This window comes from Pelobates fuscus, chromosome 6, assembly GCF_036172605.1.
Source record: "Pelobates fuscus isolate aPelFus1 chromosome 6, aPelFus1.pri, whole genome shotgun sequence".
In the NCBI taxonomy this organism is placed as follows: Eukaryota; Metazoa; Chordata; class Amphibia; order Anura; family Pelobatidae; genus Pelobates; species Pelobates fuscus.
Genome location: NC_086322.1, coordinates 282,333,264 through 282,354,578, shown reverse-complemented (window position 1 = coordinate 282,354,578; position 21,315 = coordinate 282,333,264). Strand labels below are relative to the sequence as shown.

Sequence of the window (21,315 nt, the reverse complement as noted above, 5' to 3'; positions counted from 1 at the left end):
AAATCCTCCCCCCCACCCCCCCAATTTGAAAATATAAAATTTCTATAACCATAATATAACCTTGTAAGAAATAATTATACAATCATTATACACACAGGGAGTGAATAGAAAATGTTAGATAATATATAAAACATGTTTGATAGAAACAAAACAATTTATTTTGCACGTAATATAGGTGATCAGGTCCTATTGTTTAAAAAAAAAAAAAAAAAGTCTCATGACCTGTTTTATAGTTACAGGTAATGCAATGATGAGCTTAATAGAAAGAACATTGTTTATCCCCATATAAAAATTATAAACACAATGTATACATGTTAAAAAAAAGAATCACCCTACGGTGTTTCAGTGATATTAATCTACCACTACTTAATGGGACTGTATGTTAATGTTAACACTGTTAAAAATGGCTGTAAGGAGTATTAGGAGGACTTATATAGAGAGGTTATATGAAGTAATATGGAATAATAGGAGTTACAGGGAGAGGTTATATGGAGTTATAGGAGGAGTTATAGAGAGAGGTTATAGGGAGTAATAGGAGGAGTTATAGGGAGAGGTTATATGAAGTAATAGGAGGAGTTATAGGGAGAGGTTATATGGAGTAATAGGAGGAGTTATAGAGAGAGGTTATATGGAGTAATAGGAGGAGTTATAGGGAGAGGTTATATGGAGTAATAGGAGGAGTTATAGAGAGAGGTTATATGGAGTCATAGGAGGAGTTATAGGGAGAGGTTATATGGAGTCATAGGAGGAGTTATAGAGAGAGGTTATATGGAGTCATAGGAGGAGTTATAGGGAGAGGTTATATGGAGTCATAGGAGGAGTTATAGGGAGAGGTTATATGGAGTAATAAGGGGAGTTATAGGGAGAGGTTATATGGAGTAATATGAGGAGTTATAGGGAGAGGTTATATGGAATAATAGGAGGAGTTATAGGGAGAGGTTATATGGAGTAATAGGAGGAGTTATAGGGAGAGGTTATATGGAGTCATAGGAGGAGTTATAGAGAGAGGATGAGGGTATATGAAGAGGTTATATCTAAGTGCAAAAAGCAGGAACCTGCATTGTCTACAAGCTTTATAAATCTACAGTTAGAGCGAGAGAGGTAGTTATAGGGAGATATTAGTTGCAATAAAGAGATAAAATAAGATTATATGTTTAGATGGAAAAATATGTTTGTGCATTTGGGACATTACAAAGGTCAAACGGTGTAACTATAAATGGTTAATAATAAATGTTGTAACATTTATGGAAAACAAAAATATTTTTTTGCATGTGGAATAATGTTCCTATTAAAGGGAACCTATAGTGTTTGGAATACAAAGCTGTATTCTTAACACTGTAAAGGCCCCTGCCATGTGTTTCTATGCTATGCTTTCCTATGGGGATTTAACTGATGCTGGATGTATTCACAGGGCCGCCATCAGGGCATGACAACCATGATGGTTGTCATGGGCCCGGACTGCTCAGGGAATCCCGGGCCCACATTATCTATGTGCATATATATATATATATAGCGATTACTGCTATATATGTGCATCTTTGGGCCCCCGGGTACCTGTACTCTGCACACTCCATCTTTACTTCCCAGCTGCTCTGCACTTCTCTAAGTTTCGTGAACAGCGTGGCCGTCAGAGCGTTGCCACGGATTACCATGGCAACGCTCTGCGTGGCTTGCAAGAGTTACACAGAGAAAAGCAGCTGGAAAGTGGAGATGGAGTGTGCTTGGTCCCATGCAGTGTACAGGTAGCTGGGGGCCCGCAACATGCCACCTGACCGCCAGGGATTGTGATCTCCCCCCTCACTGGCCACAGGTAAGGGGGGCTAAGATAAAATGTATTGAATTAATGGAAAACCCATATGCATCCCCATACATTTACACACACATATATCATTATACACTATACTACAACATTTACACACACTACATCCTTACACAAACACACACTCTGCAGTCACTACACATACTACAACCACTACACAAACACACACTATGCAGTCACTACACAAACTACATCCTTACACAAACAGTCTGCAGTCACTACACACACTACAACCACTACACAAACACACACTCTGCAGTCACTACATACACACTACATCCTTACACAAACACACTCTGCAGTCACTACACACACTACAACCACTACACAAACACACACTCTGCAGTCACTACACAAACTATATCCTTACACAAACAGTCTGCACGCACTACACACACTACAACCACTACACAAACACACACTCTGCAGTCACTACATACACACTACATTCTTACACAAACACACACTCTGCAGTCACTACACACACTACAACCACTACCTAAACACACACACACACACACACACACACTACAGTCACTACACAAACACACACACTGCAGTAACTTTACACACACTACATCCTTACACAGTCTGCAGTCACTACACACACTACATCCTTACACAAACACACACTCTGCAATCACTACCTAAACACACACACTACAGTCACTACACACTGCATCCTTACACACTCTACAGTCACTATACACACACACTACATCCTTACACACTCTACAGTCACTATACACACACACTACATCCTTACACAAGCACACACTCTGCAATCACTACCTAAACACACACACTACAGTCACTACACACTGCATCCTTACACAAACACACACTCTACAGTCACTATACACACACACTACATCCTTACACACTCTACAGTCACCATACACACACACTACATCCTTACACACTCTACAGTCACTATACACACACACACTACATCCTTACACAAGCACACACTCTGCAATCACTACCTAAACACACACACTACAGTCACTACACACTGCATCCTTACACAAACACACACTCTACAGTCACTATACACACACACTACATCCTTACACAAGCACACACTGTGTAGTCACTATATACACACACACTCTGCAGTCACTACACACACTACATCCTTACACAAACACACACTACAACCACTACACAAACACTCTGCAGTCGCTACACGCACTACAACCACTACACAAACACACACTCTGCAGTCACTACACACACTACAACCACTACACAAACACACACTCTGCAGTCACTACACACGCTACAACCACTACACAAACACACACTGTGCAGTCACTATATACACACGGCATCATTATGCAAACACACACTGCATCCACTACACAAACATACATTCTGCATCTAATACACAGAAACACTACATAAACGTACAATCTGCATCCCCAAAATATCTGATGGCAGCCCTGTGTCCTCATGCAGAGTTTGAGGACTTCCAGCATCAGTTAGGCCACCTAAAGTCCAATGAAATCCCCAAAGTACCTCTAGTGTCTGTCTGGTAGACAGCCACTAGAGGCAGTCTTAGTCCTGCAATGTAATTATTGTAGTTTCTACAACAGCAATTTTTTTTTACATTGCAGGACTGAGTGGGGCAGGGACACTGCACCCAGACCACTTCAATGAGATGAAGTAGTCTGTGTGACTATAGTGTTTCTTTAAAAAAAAGCCCTTGCATGTAATTGAAAAAAAATTACATTTCATTAAAAAAAGAAAACTACTTCAAATTTGAAACCAATTAACTGTGCAGAATTAGCCAGGAAAATTCTCATTTTAGAACAAAATATGTAATCAAACATTCAAGCTGCTTGCCTAGGCCATTTTAACTTAAACATTCTGGGCCTCACCAATTATAGGTTTAGTGAATAAGCCCACTTGTTTGTATGCCAAATACAGAGCTGCAAATTACTGACACTGCAGCCAGACCAAGCAGGGAACACCCTATCGTCAGCTGTGTCATATTGATAAGATTTAGGGAGCGGAGTTCGCAGGCACCCAATCAGAAAAAAGGAGTGCAATTCAAACTGGCCAATAGAAATCCTCCACACGATTTCAAACCAAAATATGAACTCTTATTGGTCGACTGAAAGATTGAAAACAGACTTTTTCTAAACACACACACAAACAACATATATATATATATATATATCTATATATAATATTTTTGGCCTTTTTTAAATATAATTTGTTGAACCCAGCACTGTATCCTGGTCTTTCGGTTATTTGTGTCACTGCTGAATAACTCCAGCCGACCTGCCTATAGGCTTTAACTGTGCAATTAAGCAGAATCACTTTAACCCCTTAAGGACCAAACTTCTGGAATAAAAGGGAATCATGACATGTCACACATGTCATGTGTCCTTAAGGGGTTAAATCCATTTAGCTAGTCCTCCGAGTGCGCTCTGTCACGGTTCTTAATTCGTCTATGGTGCAATTTTCAAAAAAATGGAGCAATCGCCACGGAAACCAATAGAATGTTCCTGTTCATTGTTCCACTTTTAGAACTTTGCTCAGAATTACATATTAGCGATGTTGGGCAGGACACAAAAAGTGCTGCCCTGATGTATATAGAATAGAAGGAAATCAGTTATTTAGGAATTATTCATGTGATTAAGCAATGTGGAATCTGGAAACATATGATTTGATATAGATTTTGTTTAAAGATAAACAGTTTTAGCCTAAATGTTGCCACTCAGTTTAGAATTCACTGCAATACACAGTTTAATAAATAACCCCCTTACACTAACACTGACTGCCACCACGACTGCTGAACGTGATTACACCCCTGAGAAGATTTTTCCCCAAACTGAGAATTGTAAAGAACTGACAACGAAATTGTATTCCATCCCATTATCACAGCCCAGCAACTTCTTCAGCAAACTATTGCCCCCCATACCTACACGATTATTCACAAAAGTGTAAATTGTTGGGAATTGAATGTAAATGTCTTTTTTTTTTTTTTGGACAAAATAGTTCAATCAGACCTTTCTCCAATTCTGCTTTCGTGGCCTCAAATTAAAAATTCACGTTTATTTCCAACAATTCACACTGCAGTGAATATGCTTGTAAAGTTGCACTAAAAGCACTTATTCTGCCACTCTGCCTAGGTTATGATAAGTCTCTGCGGAGGGACAGATAGAGCCTAAGGCAATACAAATAAGCTTAGTCACTTTAACAAACTTTGCGGCCCCATCTCTGTGTATATCAGCAAGTGACAGGCATTAGAAGGAGGTGCTACGGGCATCACAAGAACACACAACAGCAACATAGCATTAGCTGTAAGATGTCCACACAGCCTTAAAGAAATGTGAAGCGTTAATCACATTCAATGTATTGAGGTTGAACGGCAGCATATGAATAGTGATACCATGCACTATGTAGCATTCATATGCTACAGGTGGAAAATCAGCTAACCAACGAGTTGTGCAAAAGGAACTGCCGGGAATGACTATCAAAGTTATTTACTAAAGGAAGGATTTAAAGTGAATTTTAAAATGAAGGCCACAATAGCCAATTTGGATCAATTCTCTCAGTTACCTATGTTTCAGTGCAGCTACTCTTGCCTTCAATTTGACATTCACTTTGAATTCTCACTTTGATAAATCACCCTAAAGGTGATTTGTTTCTAATAGCATATGAATCCTTTATACTGCCCGACTGCACTTTTCATGTGTTGTCCATAGACGTGAAGACATGTCCAGTTATATATGGACTGACTGGTAACCCTGAGCCGATCTTACCTTTATCTGGGGACACAGGAATAAAACCATGCACTTTCCCTTTAAGCACAGACACTTATATAAGATGCATTAAGTATGTTTATGCAACTTTAAGAGCAAACAAATTGCCAATTTTTTATTTTTTTTAGATTCTGCAACTCAGCAAGTCTTCAAGCTCAGCTATTTTGGCCTTAAATTTCAAAAAACGAGTTTAATAAATAAGACTTTCGGACGGGTTTACCACTAAACAAATGAAAGGGCAAAATAGCTGTCAGAAACATCGCACATTTAGAGAATTATTCTAATTTAAATAGTTAGGTTTGAAATTATCGTCTTCTATATTTTGAAATTAGTTTGGTCTTACCTTTGCACTTTACATTATATAGGGAACCTTGGTATCTACAGTCTTTATAATAATGGTAACTAATTCTACACTGCTTATTGGTTGCCAGACCAGTTGTGGATTTAAAAAACAAGAACAAAACACTGGTTGCACCCCACTGGCTGTCAATTAGACAAAAAAGGTATTTGAAAAGAAAAAGAAAAAAAAGCAACAGATCTCTTGTCTGCAGCCTTTGCAAGCCCTCCCCTTCTAACCCCGCCCAGACTTGCCGTGGCTGTCCAATCACAGACTTCCCAAGGCAGCTCAATGAGAAGTCTTAGCAAGGCAGGTGCTCTGGGCAATTGCTGCCTCTTGAGTTTAGCTCCACTGAGCTAACCAAACCAGGAAGTAACACGACTGGCTGATTTCACCCATAAAGCATTAAAAAGCAAGCAAAAATGTTTTAGCTGTTTGGAGTGTATCCTAATAATATTGGGGCGTATTGGACCCCCTTTGTGAAGTTAATCCTTACGGTTTTTAACCCTTCTGTTGCATTTTGACAAGCTGAAATCCTGACTGCACTTTCGGCAATGCAAAACCCTGACACCCATATACATCTTGAGAACAATGTCCGGATATTGTATAGGTCATTTTTTTTTATGTTCTGGGCAGCACAGTAAATTGATGCCCTGTAGTATAAAGCATTCATATGCTCTAGCAGGGGGATTTAATCACCTCACCAAGGCTGCACTTTTTGTCGATGTCTACTTTGTAATTAACAGATTGATCTGAATAGTAGCAAACTGACGCTAAAATAGCCAAGTTTGGATTTCCCCCCCCCCAGTTCAGATATTTTTTACTACATTTTGCAATTCAGGGTTTCATTTGTTTGAATTCAGAGTTAAGTAAATAACCCCAATGAGGTTGCTCACTAAATAGTGAAAATTGCAATTTGTCAGCCAAAATTGCTGATGGCAGAGAAAACAGTACCAATATGCAACGCGTCATCCTATCACCCTCAGCCAGGCACTGACTCGCTGTGTTTTATCAAATGCTTAATAGTGTGTTTAGGTTGCCAGATTATACATTTTATGCAGGTGTACCAAGAGAAAAAAAAACAACTACATTTGTTAAAGGGACAAACCAGGAGCAGTACAGGTTTTATGCTTTTTATCACTCTTGGCCTTTGCATCACTCATTATCTTAAAGTTGCATTTTCTGTCTCACCTCGACCATTCAGAACTTTTTTCGCTGGTTCCAGAAAAGAGGTAGTTTATTTGACAGCTCCATAAGCCCACCCTTTCTGTCTCTCCCTTCCAAGCAGTTTATTCCCAGTACCACAGTTGCACAGGCCACCAAGAAACACAGGAATGCATGCTGGGAGTTGTGTTCCACCTAACAAATTTCATTAACAGAAAACTAATAACTGACCCCCCTACTTTAACCATTGCAGTGCTGAGGTAAACGTGAGGTTAACGTGTTTAACAGTTCAGACTCCATAGACAAGAAGGAGAGGCCAGTAATTGGGGAAATCTACTTTCTGTGAGAACAGAGCCAAATGCTGATAAATAGGGATTGCTTGCAAATACAGCAACTTCAAACGTGTTTTTTTTTTTTTTTTTTTTTTAATTAGTCATTTTGGCATATTTAAAAATGCATCAGCTATATAATGCAAATGTGTATATCCCTCTGGAGTTCTACATTAAAGCGACACTCCTGAGCCCTAGAGCACTAAAGCTTGCTAAAATTCTTTATTTGTGAGGAGTGTCCTCCTAATATTTTATTTTTTTCATTTTACATAATATGCAGGTTCAATTAGAAATTGGCACTTTTATTACTAGATAACCGGTCCTGTTACTTCCTGGTTTGTTTATCTCTGTGGCTCTAAAATTTAAGAGGCAGAGCACCTGCCTTGGAAAGACTTCTCATTGAGCTGCATTGGGATGTCTTTGATTGGTCAGCCACAGAAAGTCTGGGCGGGGTTAGAAGGGGAGGGCTTGCAAAGGCTGCAGACAAGAGAATTGCAACATATACAAGCTGTTTTTAGATTTACCCCAATAAATAAAAACATACTTAAGTGTGTGTATGTTCGGAGGATATCTGCTAAACAGTCATTTATTTTTCGTTATTTGGGCAGTGGAATGTCCCTTTAAGGATAAATCCTTTAAAGTAGCAACTGCCATCATCCACTTTCAGTGGGGTTAATTATACATCCCTATCATTTACACATTCATGCTCTTACCTCAAGCATTCAAATGTTTTTTACATACATTATACTATTATTTAGCCTAGTCTATAAATATCATTGAATGAATTGGAGACTTTTCCACCCTGAAACAATTAGCACGGTTTTACGTGGTTATTTACTAACACGAGAATTGACAGGAATTGAAAGTGAATTTTAAATTTACGGTCAAATTAGCTGAGCCCAATGCATAGCTGACTTGGAGAATTAATCTGGTTTGGCTAATTTTCCCTTTTTTGTTTTGTAAATTTGCTAGGCATTCACGCTGAATCCCAGACAATGCTCTGATAAACCTGTTAGGAGTTTTAAACCCAATGACCAGGTGGGGAGGTTAGCACATCATCCCTTTTTCAGGGCCAAGGATGAGGTAAGAAGGTTTCAAATTATGTCTGTTTAGTAACACAAAAAAAAATCGTATCGCAGTGTTTAGAGTTACACTATGAAGGCGTTATCTTGTTGTGTTCTTTTCCATAGGAAGCCTGGTGTTACTCCTGAAGCTGTATGGATTATAGGCATCCCCCAGAACTGGACCATTATGATTGGGGAGCAGGGGTGTCACCCAAATATCACATGATTATGTACAATGTGGAGACCTGGGTCAACAGATAAGGTAAGTTAAAAGTATCAGCGAGATACGACAGTACAAAACGTATAGGCTATACGGCCTCTTTCCTGGATATAAAACGTTTGTACTTGCTGTTGGGCAGCACATGAAAAGTTCTGCCCTATATTATGCAGCATTTATCAGACTTGAGCACGAATTCATTTCAGCTGATCGGAATGAATCAAAATTCCTTTTATTCTAGGCTCGAAAGTATCGATCCACCAAGGCTTTGCCTGTGGAGTTTCATTCAATGAACCGAACTCCTCAGGTAAATCCCGAACAGATTGATTCGTTAAGGCCTAGATTAAAAGGAATTTGATTCGTTCCTATCAGCTGAGAAGCATTTACACGTCTAGTAGTGATCTGCTTGGTAGAAAAGGGATTGGAATGGGACTCCTCTGTTAGGGAAAAGTCTACCACACCTGGGCATCTGCAGCTTAGCAATTAAACCTCTTAAATATCTTTTAAACTCTGTTTTAGGCAGGAGAGGGGTTAAATAAAAAGATTAGCGGAATGTGTGCAATATGATTAATCGCTTAGGGAACTGAACACTAAACCCTTTATTGTGGTGAATCGAAAACACTGCCAAAATGTAGGCTAAGATAGCTGATCAGGAAAAATTCTCCAATGCAACTAATGTCACAGTTTGGCTAATTTTAGTCTTTTTTGTTTTGCAATACGGACTTCTGTTTACTGCCATTCTAAGTGTAGTACATAACCTCTCATTGATTTTATTCACTGAACTGGGTTATGTGAAGAATTGCCAAAGGATTTGCAAATTTTAGGCTGAAACATCTGAATTGGAAACTATTTTTCCATTTTGGTTATTTTGGGGTAAAATTTCCAATATCTGTGACATTTGTCCGCAACTCCCAGTTTAGCGAATATATTCCACTATTGTATCGTTTTGTGACGCAGTGTGCATCCAGCTCCCTTTGTGTGTTTTCTAAGGGAATAACTGTGATATAAGCGGGTCACTTTTATTTATTTGAATAATATTTATCGACAAATATGAAATCATCTTCTAATCTTACCTGGGATTTTAGCCAGATATACTTTAATTTTCGCTTCTTTGGCCTTTAGTGAAGACGATACCGAATAACTTGTTGTGTTTCATGTAAGATATATATTAAAATGTAGAAAAGTGCACAGTTTTTTCAGATCACTCTCTGAAGCCAATGTTCTCTGCCGTCCTGTACATGGCATTGTCTGCACCAGAAGTTGAAAACAAAACATTGCAAATGCTGTATTGTCACGTATCAAACCCATTTAGACATCTTTATGTGTACTGTACGGCCACAAAGACAATAACATGAACAAAGATCATGCTTGGTGTTAAATATTACATTTTTAATTATATATAATCCTGGTTTTGTCCATAAATTCAATCCTGTAGGCCACATCATACCTCCCAAGTGTCCCTATTTAGGATGGACAGTCCCTATTTTGGGCACAAATTCCTCTTTTTTTTTTTTCTAGGAGCTCTAAGATACTCCCAGTCAGGGCCGGACAAGGAAAAAAATTCGGCCCGGGCATTTTTTTTATTACAGTGGCCCACTAAGAAGGGGGCGGGGCAGAGAGGGTGTGTTTTGTCATCACTAATGACAAACACGCCCCCTCTCAAAGTGAGCATGTTGGTTCAATGCTCTTCCAGGGCAGACAGTGCGCAGAGCTCTGCTAAAGTGCTCTAGCATGAGAAAAAGGCCCTGCATTTGTTCTGCACAGTGCAAGCAAATTTAATAACATGCTTGCACTCTGTTTCCTTGCAACTTGTCTCTGGTGTCTCTATAAATGGGATACCAGGAGTCCAAAGGGCCAGGAAAGAGTATTGTCCATATGTGTAGAGCCTGCTTGTGGGATTGCGTGTGTAGAGTGAGCTGATTGTGGTGTGGTATGGTGTAATAAGGTTGGTTTTAGTCGTGTTGTGTTTGTGGTGTAATGCATATGTGGCATGGGGCTGTGGAGTGTGTGTGTAAGTGATGTAGTGTTTGTGTGTGTATGTTAGTGTGTGTGTTTGAAGAACCCATAATGTGTATAGGAGATCTAGTGAGTGTGTGTATACAGCGGATTCAGAGTGTATATAGGGATCTAGTGTGTGTGTATGTGTGTAGATGATCCAGAGTTTGGTAAAGGATATAGTGTGTTTCTGGAATGTAATGTGTTTAGGGGTACAGTGTGTGTGTGTGTGTGTGTATGTATGTGTATATATATATATGTTTGGCAGTATTGTGTGTGTGATGGATGCTGTGAGTGTGAGGGGTGCAGTGTGTGTGTGTGAGGGTGTATATATGTTAGGAAGGATTGTGTGTTGTGGGGTAACCTCCCCACCCCTCCCCCAAAAATTTAAAAAGGCATTTTATCCCCACCTCCCTTCTTACCTTTAGCCTGTGAGGGGGGGGCGGCACGGTGGTGCCTGGAAAGGGGGACCGGCATTCTCACACCATCCCTGGTGGTGCTAGTGGTGAGTGAACTCTAGCCTGCGAAGCTAGAGTTCACTCTCGCGAGATCAGGGGCTTTGCCATGGCAACGCTCTGGATCTCGCAAGAGGAACCCCGCGGAGCTGCAAGATAGAGTTCCACCGGGGAGGGAGATCTTTGATCTTCCCACCGGCCCGGCATTGAAAACAGCAGGGCCGGTGCTCGGATAGTGCCGGCCTTACATGGACCGGCTGGGGAGATCCTGTGACCATGGACATCGCAGGCCACTGGGTATTTGCCCGATAGCCAGTCCACGCCTGGTGCCAGTAATGTGTCTTTAAAACTACAATTAATGTGTTTAGAAATCAGTCTGTGTAAATAAGATACATTGTTCTTGTTCTAGATTACATTGTATATGAAGAAATTATTAGTCACCTAAAATTTCTCAGAACAGCCAGGCCCTTGCTACAACCCCAACACCCCTCACACGCCTAAATTTAAAGTGTCCCTCTTTGTCCATTTCAAATTCTGTAAGGTGTAAGCCACATACTTTCACTATGCTCTTGTAAAATATTATAAATATTGGTGTGAAGGTTTTCTGTATAAATATTCACATCATGTAATACAAATATTTAAAATATATGAAGAAAACTTTTTTTTTTTGGCACATGTGCTATAATTGTAGATTTAATCCTTTGTTATTTTGTCATGAAGAAAAAAATCTATGGCACCCTGTGATGTTGCATGTCTGAGAGACTTAATCTATATATTGATACAAACCAGAACTCCTGGATCTGTTAAATGGTGTGTGTGTGTGTGTATCTATGTATATGTATATGTATATATATATATATATATATATATATATATATATATATATATATATATATCTCAGTTAATAATTTAAACAGGCACTGATAGCTCAGATAAAGGTTATCTCTCTCAGCACTGAGGAGAAAATGACTAGTTCAGTCGTTGTAATTGATCAATTTGTGTGCACTGAGAGGCGTTTTTGTCAAATCTGACCCAGATTTGGGTCTCTGGAAACTGGATCAATGTACAGTGCAATGTATACCGGCCGGAAGTGTAATACATCAATAGTTCCCAACACAGTCCTCGCAGACAGTCCAGGATTTAAAGGCCTCGTAATGGCTACAGCCCACTGAAGTGGTTATGGTGCCAGTAGTTCTCTTGCACAGTTGCAACGGTTTGGCACTGTGGTCCAGCCCCTCTTCAAAGATAACAATTTAATTGTGAATTCCTAATTAGCGATCGCTATTTTGGCTGTAATGTCAATCTATGCTCTTAAGCAATTAATTCTGACCAAATATGAGCACATTTTATATATCTAATGTAGAAAATGAACTTTCGCCTTCTCAAATGCAAACTGTTAGAAACGGTTTGAGTATTGCCAGTGGGAAGGTGCCAGAGGACTCCTTGCTCCATAACCACTACTTTGGACTCAAGTGATTCCGGAATTCAAGGGACTTTTAGGAATTTTCCATTTCTGTCCATGTTAAAATTCTTTCAAACCCTGGACCATTCGTCTGCTGATATAGATAACGGATATTTTACAATATTAAAAATTACCGGGAAAAGTTTCTACCTTGAGTAATGATTGGCCATAATTATAAGGTGTCAACAGTTTTATATAGGGATATAACAAAAAACAAAAAAACACACATTCCGGATTGGATATAATGCCCCTCCTTTTCCAAAGCCATATAAAATATATTTCAATATGCAGAAAATATATTTAAAATAGAGGGGAAACGGTGCCTCCTTTTAACCCCTTAAGGACCAAACTTCTGGAATAAAAGGGAATCATGACATGTCACACATGTCATGTGTGTTAAAGGGCTCTGATTTGCTGCAAATCCTCACATTCTACAGCATCAATATTTTGGACCAGGAATTGACTGATCCCTCATCGTTTTGTACAGGAGTTCTGTCTATATCTTCTAAAACCGTGTGCAGCAGGACTTGATGGGATATGTAGCTTAGCTGATAATTATTGAAAGCTCTGAAACTTGCAGCAAAACGTGAATAACGCTATTTTGGTGGCTACTATTAACTGGCACAACTTCGTTCGTGGTTTTTCATGAATGAAAATATAAATGCTCTCTAAATGAAAGCTGTGAACAGCTATACTACTCTGCTTTAGCATTATTCTCCTCTCCCCTTGGAAGTGAGAAACGAGGGGTGGCACTAAGTTGCAAATCTTTCTAAAATGTTATGCAAAAAAATTAATTATGGTGATATTTTCTTACATCTTAGGTTGACTGTTTCTTTTTAACATGCACTCCAAACTGAAACTCCCCTGGTACTGTCCCTCCATCTAGTGTTAAGCCGTTTTCGAGCAGTTTAACTTTGAATGAGGATCCTTGGCTTTCCATAGCCGCGCCCCCACTGGAGGTTTGGCTAAGGTAGAGTTTTCACACTTCCTTCTAGCCATATCAATTCATACCAGCAATGGGGCCTGTGATAGGAGGAAAGTGGTCAGCTGACAGTTTCAGCCAATCACAGATTGCATAAAAAGTTTCAGCCAATCACAGCTGCTCATTGCTGCACAGGCCAATGCTTTTTCATTAGCCCTGTCAGTACAGAGGAAATGGGCTGCTGGGGACTTGTTTATAGCATTAAACATTAAAAATGGTTTAACACGGAATGAAAAGATTGCGCCAGGGGACTGCAGGCACCATAACCACTTTAATGAGATTAAAGGGACTCTGTAGGCACCAGACCGCGTCCTCACCTCATTCCCCCTCATTTTCACCCTGCATCTTAAAACCTTGCTTCTCTGCAGCTGTAAAACACCACTATTTTAATTGTATGGTCAGTAATACGGCACTATGGTAAAGCTTTGAATTAGCTGAGATCATCAATCTCAACTATCTCTGCCAAAGAAACAGAGACAAATGCCGAAGCAAAGCTCACCTTTTTAAATCATGAAAGACAAGAGCCTGGTCAACTAAACGGAGACTAGGGCACTATAGGGACAGGAAATACATATTTGTATTCCAAACATTTTTAGTGTTCCTTTACGCCGGGCTTCCCTAAACTCCTGCCCTCCAGATGTTGCTGAACTACAACTCCCAAGATTCTCAGCCTATCGATTTCATTCATAGAATCATGGGAATTGTAGTTTAGCAACATCTGGAGGGCCGGAGTTTGGGGAAGCCTGCGTTTACGCAGTGACCATGCCTACAGAGTCTATTTAATGCCTTTTAAAGGTGATTCCTTACAATATGGAAAAATATAACCAAGCCGAGATAACAGAATATTTTAAAGATATTTCTTTTATTTATTTTTTTCAAATCCACACACATGACGCCACCGCCCATTACCTTGGCACAATATTGGATAACCTTGGTCAATCGAGAGCCTCTCTTTGGTCTGTGGAGTATGACATGGTGGATATATTTAACCCAAGGGCTAAACTGCAAGGGGCGGGGGGGATATTTAACTCTTTGTGCACAGCCTTCATTTATAGCAGAGCGTAGGTGATATAATGCATTTATCTATTTATGCGAGTGCTTTCTCAACTCTAAATCCCAGAATGCTCTGGTCTATAGGAAGTCCACCCCAGCCAGAAAATCCTTAATATCTTTATCAGTGTGTGTTTTATTATTCATAATAACCGACAGTAAAGACGGCACGTAAATGAAGGCACACAGGGGTTTTTTTTACCAATTCTTTCGAAGTTTTATAAATAATCAATAATTTAATGAAATATATTAAAATGCCCAATGATAGATTATATGATTCACTGTATTTATTTGAGATGTAAAGCCACAGTTGTTTAACTGGTAGCACAGCTGACTTAGAGAATGTTTGTTTGTTTTTTGGTTTTGCTATTTTTTTTTTTTTTTTTAATTCTTTATTTTTGCAGTGCATATGAGGGTAACATACAGGCATGTGGTACCCCAAAGGCAATCCACATGCAGATTTCTAAACCAAGGTTACATAACAGGGAGAGCAACGGGGTATTGTAGTACAATGCACTAGTTTTTGTGTTACAAACAAGCTTAATACATGCTATTTAGGCAGAAGCTGGGATAAATTATGGATGCATATACATAGCATGTTCATTTAGTTTAGGCATATTAGCTGAGTTAGTGAGCTCAATACAGTTAGTGAATAACAAAAAGGAAATCATGATTAAAGTAGGTTAGGTGAAGATCGATTAGGTAAAGTTATACATAGTATTGATCAAAGTCGCTTAGGTCTATTCAATACATGGCATGGCATAGAAGGGTCATACATTTGGAGCTGAGCTAGTTGCACGTATGATCTGTGTGTAACCGAATCAACATAGGTTTCAGGTTATACGTTTCTTGTACCCCTATGCTAAGTCTAACTATTATATCATGCTCGCTGCTTTGGATGGTTGTCTGTGCCCTAGGGTTGGTTTTGCTATTTTAACCTTAAATTTGAAATTCACGTTAACCCCTTAAGGACCAAACTCTGGAATAAAAGGGAATCATGACATGTCACACATGTCATGTGTCCTTAAGTAGTTAAATTCTAACGTTAGTTAATAAACCTTACCGTGTAATTGATACGTAAAGCATATATTCTATCATTGGGGGCCTTAATCATTAATAATTTTAAAACTCCAAACCATTGCTCAGTATTGAATGCGTAGTGTCACTCGCAGATGGCATACAACTTAGATTGCGGCCTTTGTAGGCAGCAAGAATGGGCGGAAGTGATCCAATTTCTAAATAAAGTGGAGTAGTCCATTTATGTCTAAAGGGGGATGACCTGGGCTCAGGTGATCACTGACAATGCTGATATGCATAATTCATTGGTTGTTTTTAGTAGAACAGATCACAAATGGTAACTGCTCTGTTTAATTCCAACATTTGTAAAGATGGTGAGTTCTAGAATGTAGCAGAGAGAACAGGATAATACGTTCAGATAATACGGGAAAAGAGAAATAAATGTTACAAGAAAAATGAAATGAAAGAAGTATAAAAATTAACTAAAAAAAAAAAGACCGTAGTGGGAAAACAAAATGATAGGGAGGTTATGAAAGAAAGGAAGAAAGGTTAAACTGTAGCAGAGGACGTACACAATGAAAAATGTGTGAAGAAAGCTGTAAAAATTTTGATAAACACAAATTGAGTGGAAAAGTGGGAAAGGGATAATGAATAATTCATATATTGGATTAGAATTGTCAATTGGAAATATGACATTGTATTTTATTACAATACTAGAGTCAAACTTCTAAAAGAAAACTCTTATTGGCTTGTTTGAAGTATCAGTCGTTCCTCACATCACATGATCTCTGCCCCCACATATTACGTACTTGATGTAGGGAATCCCCAACTGAAGTTCTCTGGTGGGATGGTGGGCCAAAAGGGTGTATGGAGGACTCCAAGTTGGGGAGGAGCAGAAGGTAGCTGTAAGTTTTGAGGGAGACGTGTGGTTGGGGAGATAAGGTTCGTTCTAGCCAAGGGTGGAGATTAAGTGACTCTGGTGACTCAGGGTTTTGAAAGCAACAGTTGGTCCTAGGACAGCAAGACCCCAAGCGGGATCAAGACCCTGAAGAAGACTCAGGTAGGTGGCATTGGGTTACCTGGTTTTCTCCGATAGGTTCACATGGAGGGTAAAGCTAATAACAGGTGAAATAATTATTTTTTTGGAACAGAAATACTACTACAGAGTACAATAATTATCTGACTGCCATTTTGGAATCAAGAGGAATTTTTTGTCTTGTTTGTGGCACTTTGGAAAAGGCTTCAAACTGTTTTTTTTGTTTTTCTGGATCAGTCACAGAAACAGATGTGTGGATGGCTACATTTGATGTATTGTCTTTTTTTTCCCCCCCAACCTAGATTACTAAATTACTACGTTTAGGCTCTGGGCATGACTCCAAAGATGCTCTATCAGTTTGCATTTTTTACAAATTACGAAATATCCCCAATAGAAAAGTGTAGGCATTGGGGACCATTTGGAAAATCCACCAGATAATTTTAGTAAGCCCCTATTGCTCGTGTCTAACGGGTGTAGAAATTATGTGGAAATGTTTAATTTGGAATATTGATCAGATATCCTTTGTTTGAATAATGTCTTTTTTTTTATATATATATATATACGTAGTTTATTTTAAATGATCTGCAATATAATAAAGTTCTAGAACTATCTCAAATTTATCAGGCCTATTGAGAGTCGTTTTATTTAAAGTATTTATTTCCTAAACCCCATGGGATTATTTGTCATATAAACCCAAAATTAAGGATATCTTTCTCTGGACATCATCAATACATTCCTTTGATTTATATTTCTATTAAAAAAATAAAATAAAAAATAGGCTAGCTATCTGTAGGTTTAAAGAACCTTTTATAATGTCCATAGAGAACTGTTTGATCTATCTGGAACACAAAAGTTTAATCTTGAAATGTTCTCAAGATTCAACAGCCCTGGAGGTATGGCATTATTGGAGAAAGCAGATGTAATTAATACAAATGGTGCATTTTATAGTAACTACTGAACTGATTTCTCTCGTTAGTCTATACTTTGAACAGTTTCAAAGTATACTGTACTTAAGTACGGATTGCTAGAGTGAAGGGTCAGAGATCCCCGAGGTTGGTGTATTTCTTTAGACTGACAACCAATACAATCTCAATTGGTAAAAGCACTCTTATACAGTATATATCTGAAATTGTTTAAAAACAATTCTACGCTCAATTAATGCAAACTTCCCAAAAATATATTGTTTAAAAATTATATATATATATATATATTTTTTTTTTCTTTAAAAAAAAGCTTAATTTTGACATGTACTGCATATCCCTCGATCAGGGTTGGGCAACCTACAGCACTTCAGATGTTGTGGACAATGCCTGCAAAGCATCATGGGAGATGTAGTCCACAACATCTGGAGTGCCGAATGATGCCTACCCCTGCTTTAGGGGCTTCAGCTTCCCTATAGGATATATTTTACTGAATTACCAACTGTTCAATTTTATGACCAATGTAAGACTACCATAGATTGTATACATAGGACAGAGTCTTAAAGCATATATCTTTAGGTAAATTTCCTTCGAAAATAGGACAGACTCTTGAAATTGTTACTCAAGTAACCGCTAGATTATTTTACCCTTAAGTGCGGTTATATTTCTAACCATTAAATGTATCCATGGTATTCGAAATTCTATTTGCTTTATGGAACTGACACTTGAACTATGTCTATGCTCCTATTTGACTATGCTGCCTTGCATGACAGGCGCTTGCATGTTTATCTAATTACTTGGTTCCATATATTGATTGTTACTCTTCAAAGAGATGGGTTTGAAGTATGACTTACACAGTTATTTTATAAGTGAGAATTTTAAAGTGAATTTTAAATTTAAGGCCAGAATAGCATAATTTAAACTGATGTAGAGTTTTTTTTATTTGTTGTGGCTCTTTTGACTTTGAATTTGAAATTCTCTTGGACTGCTCACTTTATTAAATAACACTGATGGCGTTGCTAGATTAGGTTGTGGAGTTACGGAGTGCGCGTTTTAAAGCATGGATTTGGGCACTGCATCTATGAGGTTGCTGGGCGGGGGGAATCCTCTGTCTTTCTTATCTCGACATTCACGTAGCTGGGAGTTCCCTCTAACGAAGCAGTCTTATCAGTCGAGGCAGAGAGAGCTGCGACCCAGGTCCACAACTTAACTGCGCAGAATTGCGAAAAACATGACAACGTTAACATACGTGCATCAGATGATATCAGATCGCCTTTGAAAATACTGTTCAGTGGACTCAAAATACGTTGGATCATACTCGGGAGTGACATTCATTGCAAAATATAATGCCATAAAAACTCCTGAATTTAGAAACCAATAATAATGGCATTCCAGGAAGAATTTATTTTTATTTATTTTTTGCTCTCTCTGTACATTGTCGTAGGTCATGACATTAGTGTAAAAAAAAAAAAGAAAATCCTTATGGTTTACTAAACAGACAGAAAGTGAAGTTTTATGGTTACACCTCTATTAAATTTAATTGGTCATTAAACATGTATATATTACCCTTTTGGGACACACAAGCCTTTCTAAGACAATTAACTTTTTATTATACTTATTGCACCGCATAGTCCTGATGAAGGATAAACAGTGAATATAAAGCAGTGTTCTGAATACAGATACATACCCACGGCTGCACTGCATTCCTGAGCTGTTTGTGGGGAATACAGAGCCTGTCCTCTAACAGGTTTACAATCCTATACTTGAAAAATGAACCTCAAATACATTAGCAAGAATTTTATATATCTATGGATCAATCAGGGTTTTTCTCTGAAAATTGTCAAAAATTCCAAGTGAATTCAATATGAAATTAAAATGTAAGGCCAAAGTAGCTGAACTCAAAGCGCTGCTGATTTTGCAGAGAATTTTTCCAGTTCATCTATTTCGGTCTTAAATTTGAAATTTACGTTGAATTCCCGACAATTCTCACATTCGTGAATAACCCGAAAAAAAAAAAAATGCAGCAGCCAGCTTTAACATTATTTTGGTTTCTTTTGTAATTGTTCCACATCTAGAATGCTTTCCTTGTTTCTTTGTACGAAACCCCCACAAGCTACTTTAGGCTGCGTATATACCTAGATTAACTGTACCCAGTATTTCGGGTCCTCAAGAACAAACTTCAAAGCTATATGGTATGGTGTTGGTAATTCAGTAAAATATATCCTATAGGGAAGCTGAAGCCCCTAAAGCAGGGGTAGGCATCATTCGGCACTCCAGATGTTGTGGACTACATCTCCCATGATGCTTTGCAGGCATTGTCCACAACATCTGAAGTGCTGTAGGTTGCCCAACCCTCATCGAGGGATATGCAGTACATGTCAAAATTAAGCTTTTTTTTAAAAAAAAAAACCGGAACAAAATTCAGGCTAAATTAGTCATGTAGAGAAAATGTTTAACCCCTTAAGGACCAAACTTCTGGAATAAAAGGGAATCATGACATGTCAAGTGTCCTTAAGGGGTTAATCTCATACAATATGCAGTTTTATGTTTATCCATCACTGCCCTCCATGTTGTGCATTAAAAACATTATAATCAACATGGCGCAATCCAAAATTTTAACTTCCTTTAAGAGACTTGGTAATTGTCGTGAATTTACACCAATCACAACGTAACCGAGCTAAATGTCACCTCTGTGGATATGATATTCTATTTAGGGGTAGGGTCTTCCACCTAAACCGCTGGGGACTGCAAATCCCATCATTCTCAACCAGACAAATTACAAATTAAGGCTCTTACAGTGTCTGGGAGGTGAATCGGGGATGTAATCGCAATCGTTTATACAATTATTAACAGCATTGTAATTATGCTTCACTATTGCAAATGAAGTGTTATTACAGGATCGCTGCTAAATATGATGTACAACTTTGTGTTAGCTATTATTTAGTGAGTCACGCTATATGATGCATGTGCTTTTTTGTTCTGTTTTTTTAAACCTTCTACATTTCTCTTAAATAAACTAGATGGGTTTTGACATCAGTAAGGTGCAACATGAGTTATCATCCCATTAATTGTGCGATTTGTTCCTTGCAAACATGCAGGTCTGAGTCCGAGTGTTATGTGCACCCCTCGCTGGGAACTGGATCGGCAAGGGATATAACCAATCAACCGCAACATGACATCCAGAGTGAGTAGCACTCAACTTAATCTTCCTAACCAATCACATCGCTGTTGCATCATTCCTGAACTCTTGTTCCATAATATTACATCTCTCATCTCTGAATTATGTCCTTTTTAGTTTTTTGTAGTTTTTTTTGGAGAGAGAGGAGTTGGGGTTTTTGTTGTTGGGGCTGTTGCAAGTTTATTATGTTTATTTATATATACACATTAAATACATTTTTAAATGTAAAGTCCATCTACAATACCGGCCTCGGTTTTAATATTTTTGTGATACGCTTTTCAAAATTATTTTAATATTAAAAAAAAATACATTGATATGTATTTTTCATATTTTTTTATATTTTCAAGAAAATAAAAAAAAAATTTGAAGAGCTTGCCCAAAAATATTAAATCAAGGCCATATTTTGATTAGATTTAGGTTTTTTTTTTTCCAGATTATGCGTTTCAAAAATTCTTTGGAGGTCACGTATAAAAAGTGTCTGTTCTGAAAAGTGGTGCAAACATGTCAAAGGGGA

The 21,315-nt window shown here is 38.3% G+C and overlaps 1 protein-coding gene across 1 annotated transcript in view; it reads left to right on the top strand.

The window, feature by feature from the left end:
- Nucleotides 1-16,612: 16,612 nt before the first annotated feature.
- Nucleotides 16,613-21,315, top strand: part of SLC4A1 (solute carrier family 4 member 1 (Diego blood group)) — a 51,607-nt gene continuing 46,904 nt past the window's right edge. The window contains exons 1-2 of the mRNA XM_063459303.1: nucleotides 16,613-16,727; nucleotides 20,722-20,807. Of these exons, the coding sequence (XP_063315373.1) occupies nucleotides 20,796-20,807 (12 nt within the window). The 5' untranslated portion in view covers nucleotides 16,613-16,727; nucleotides 20,722-20,795. The remainder of the gene's footprint in view (nucleotides 16,728-20,721; nucleotides 20,808-21,315) is intronic.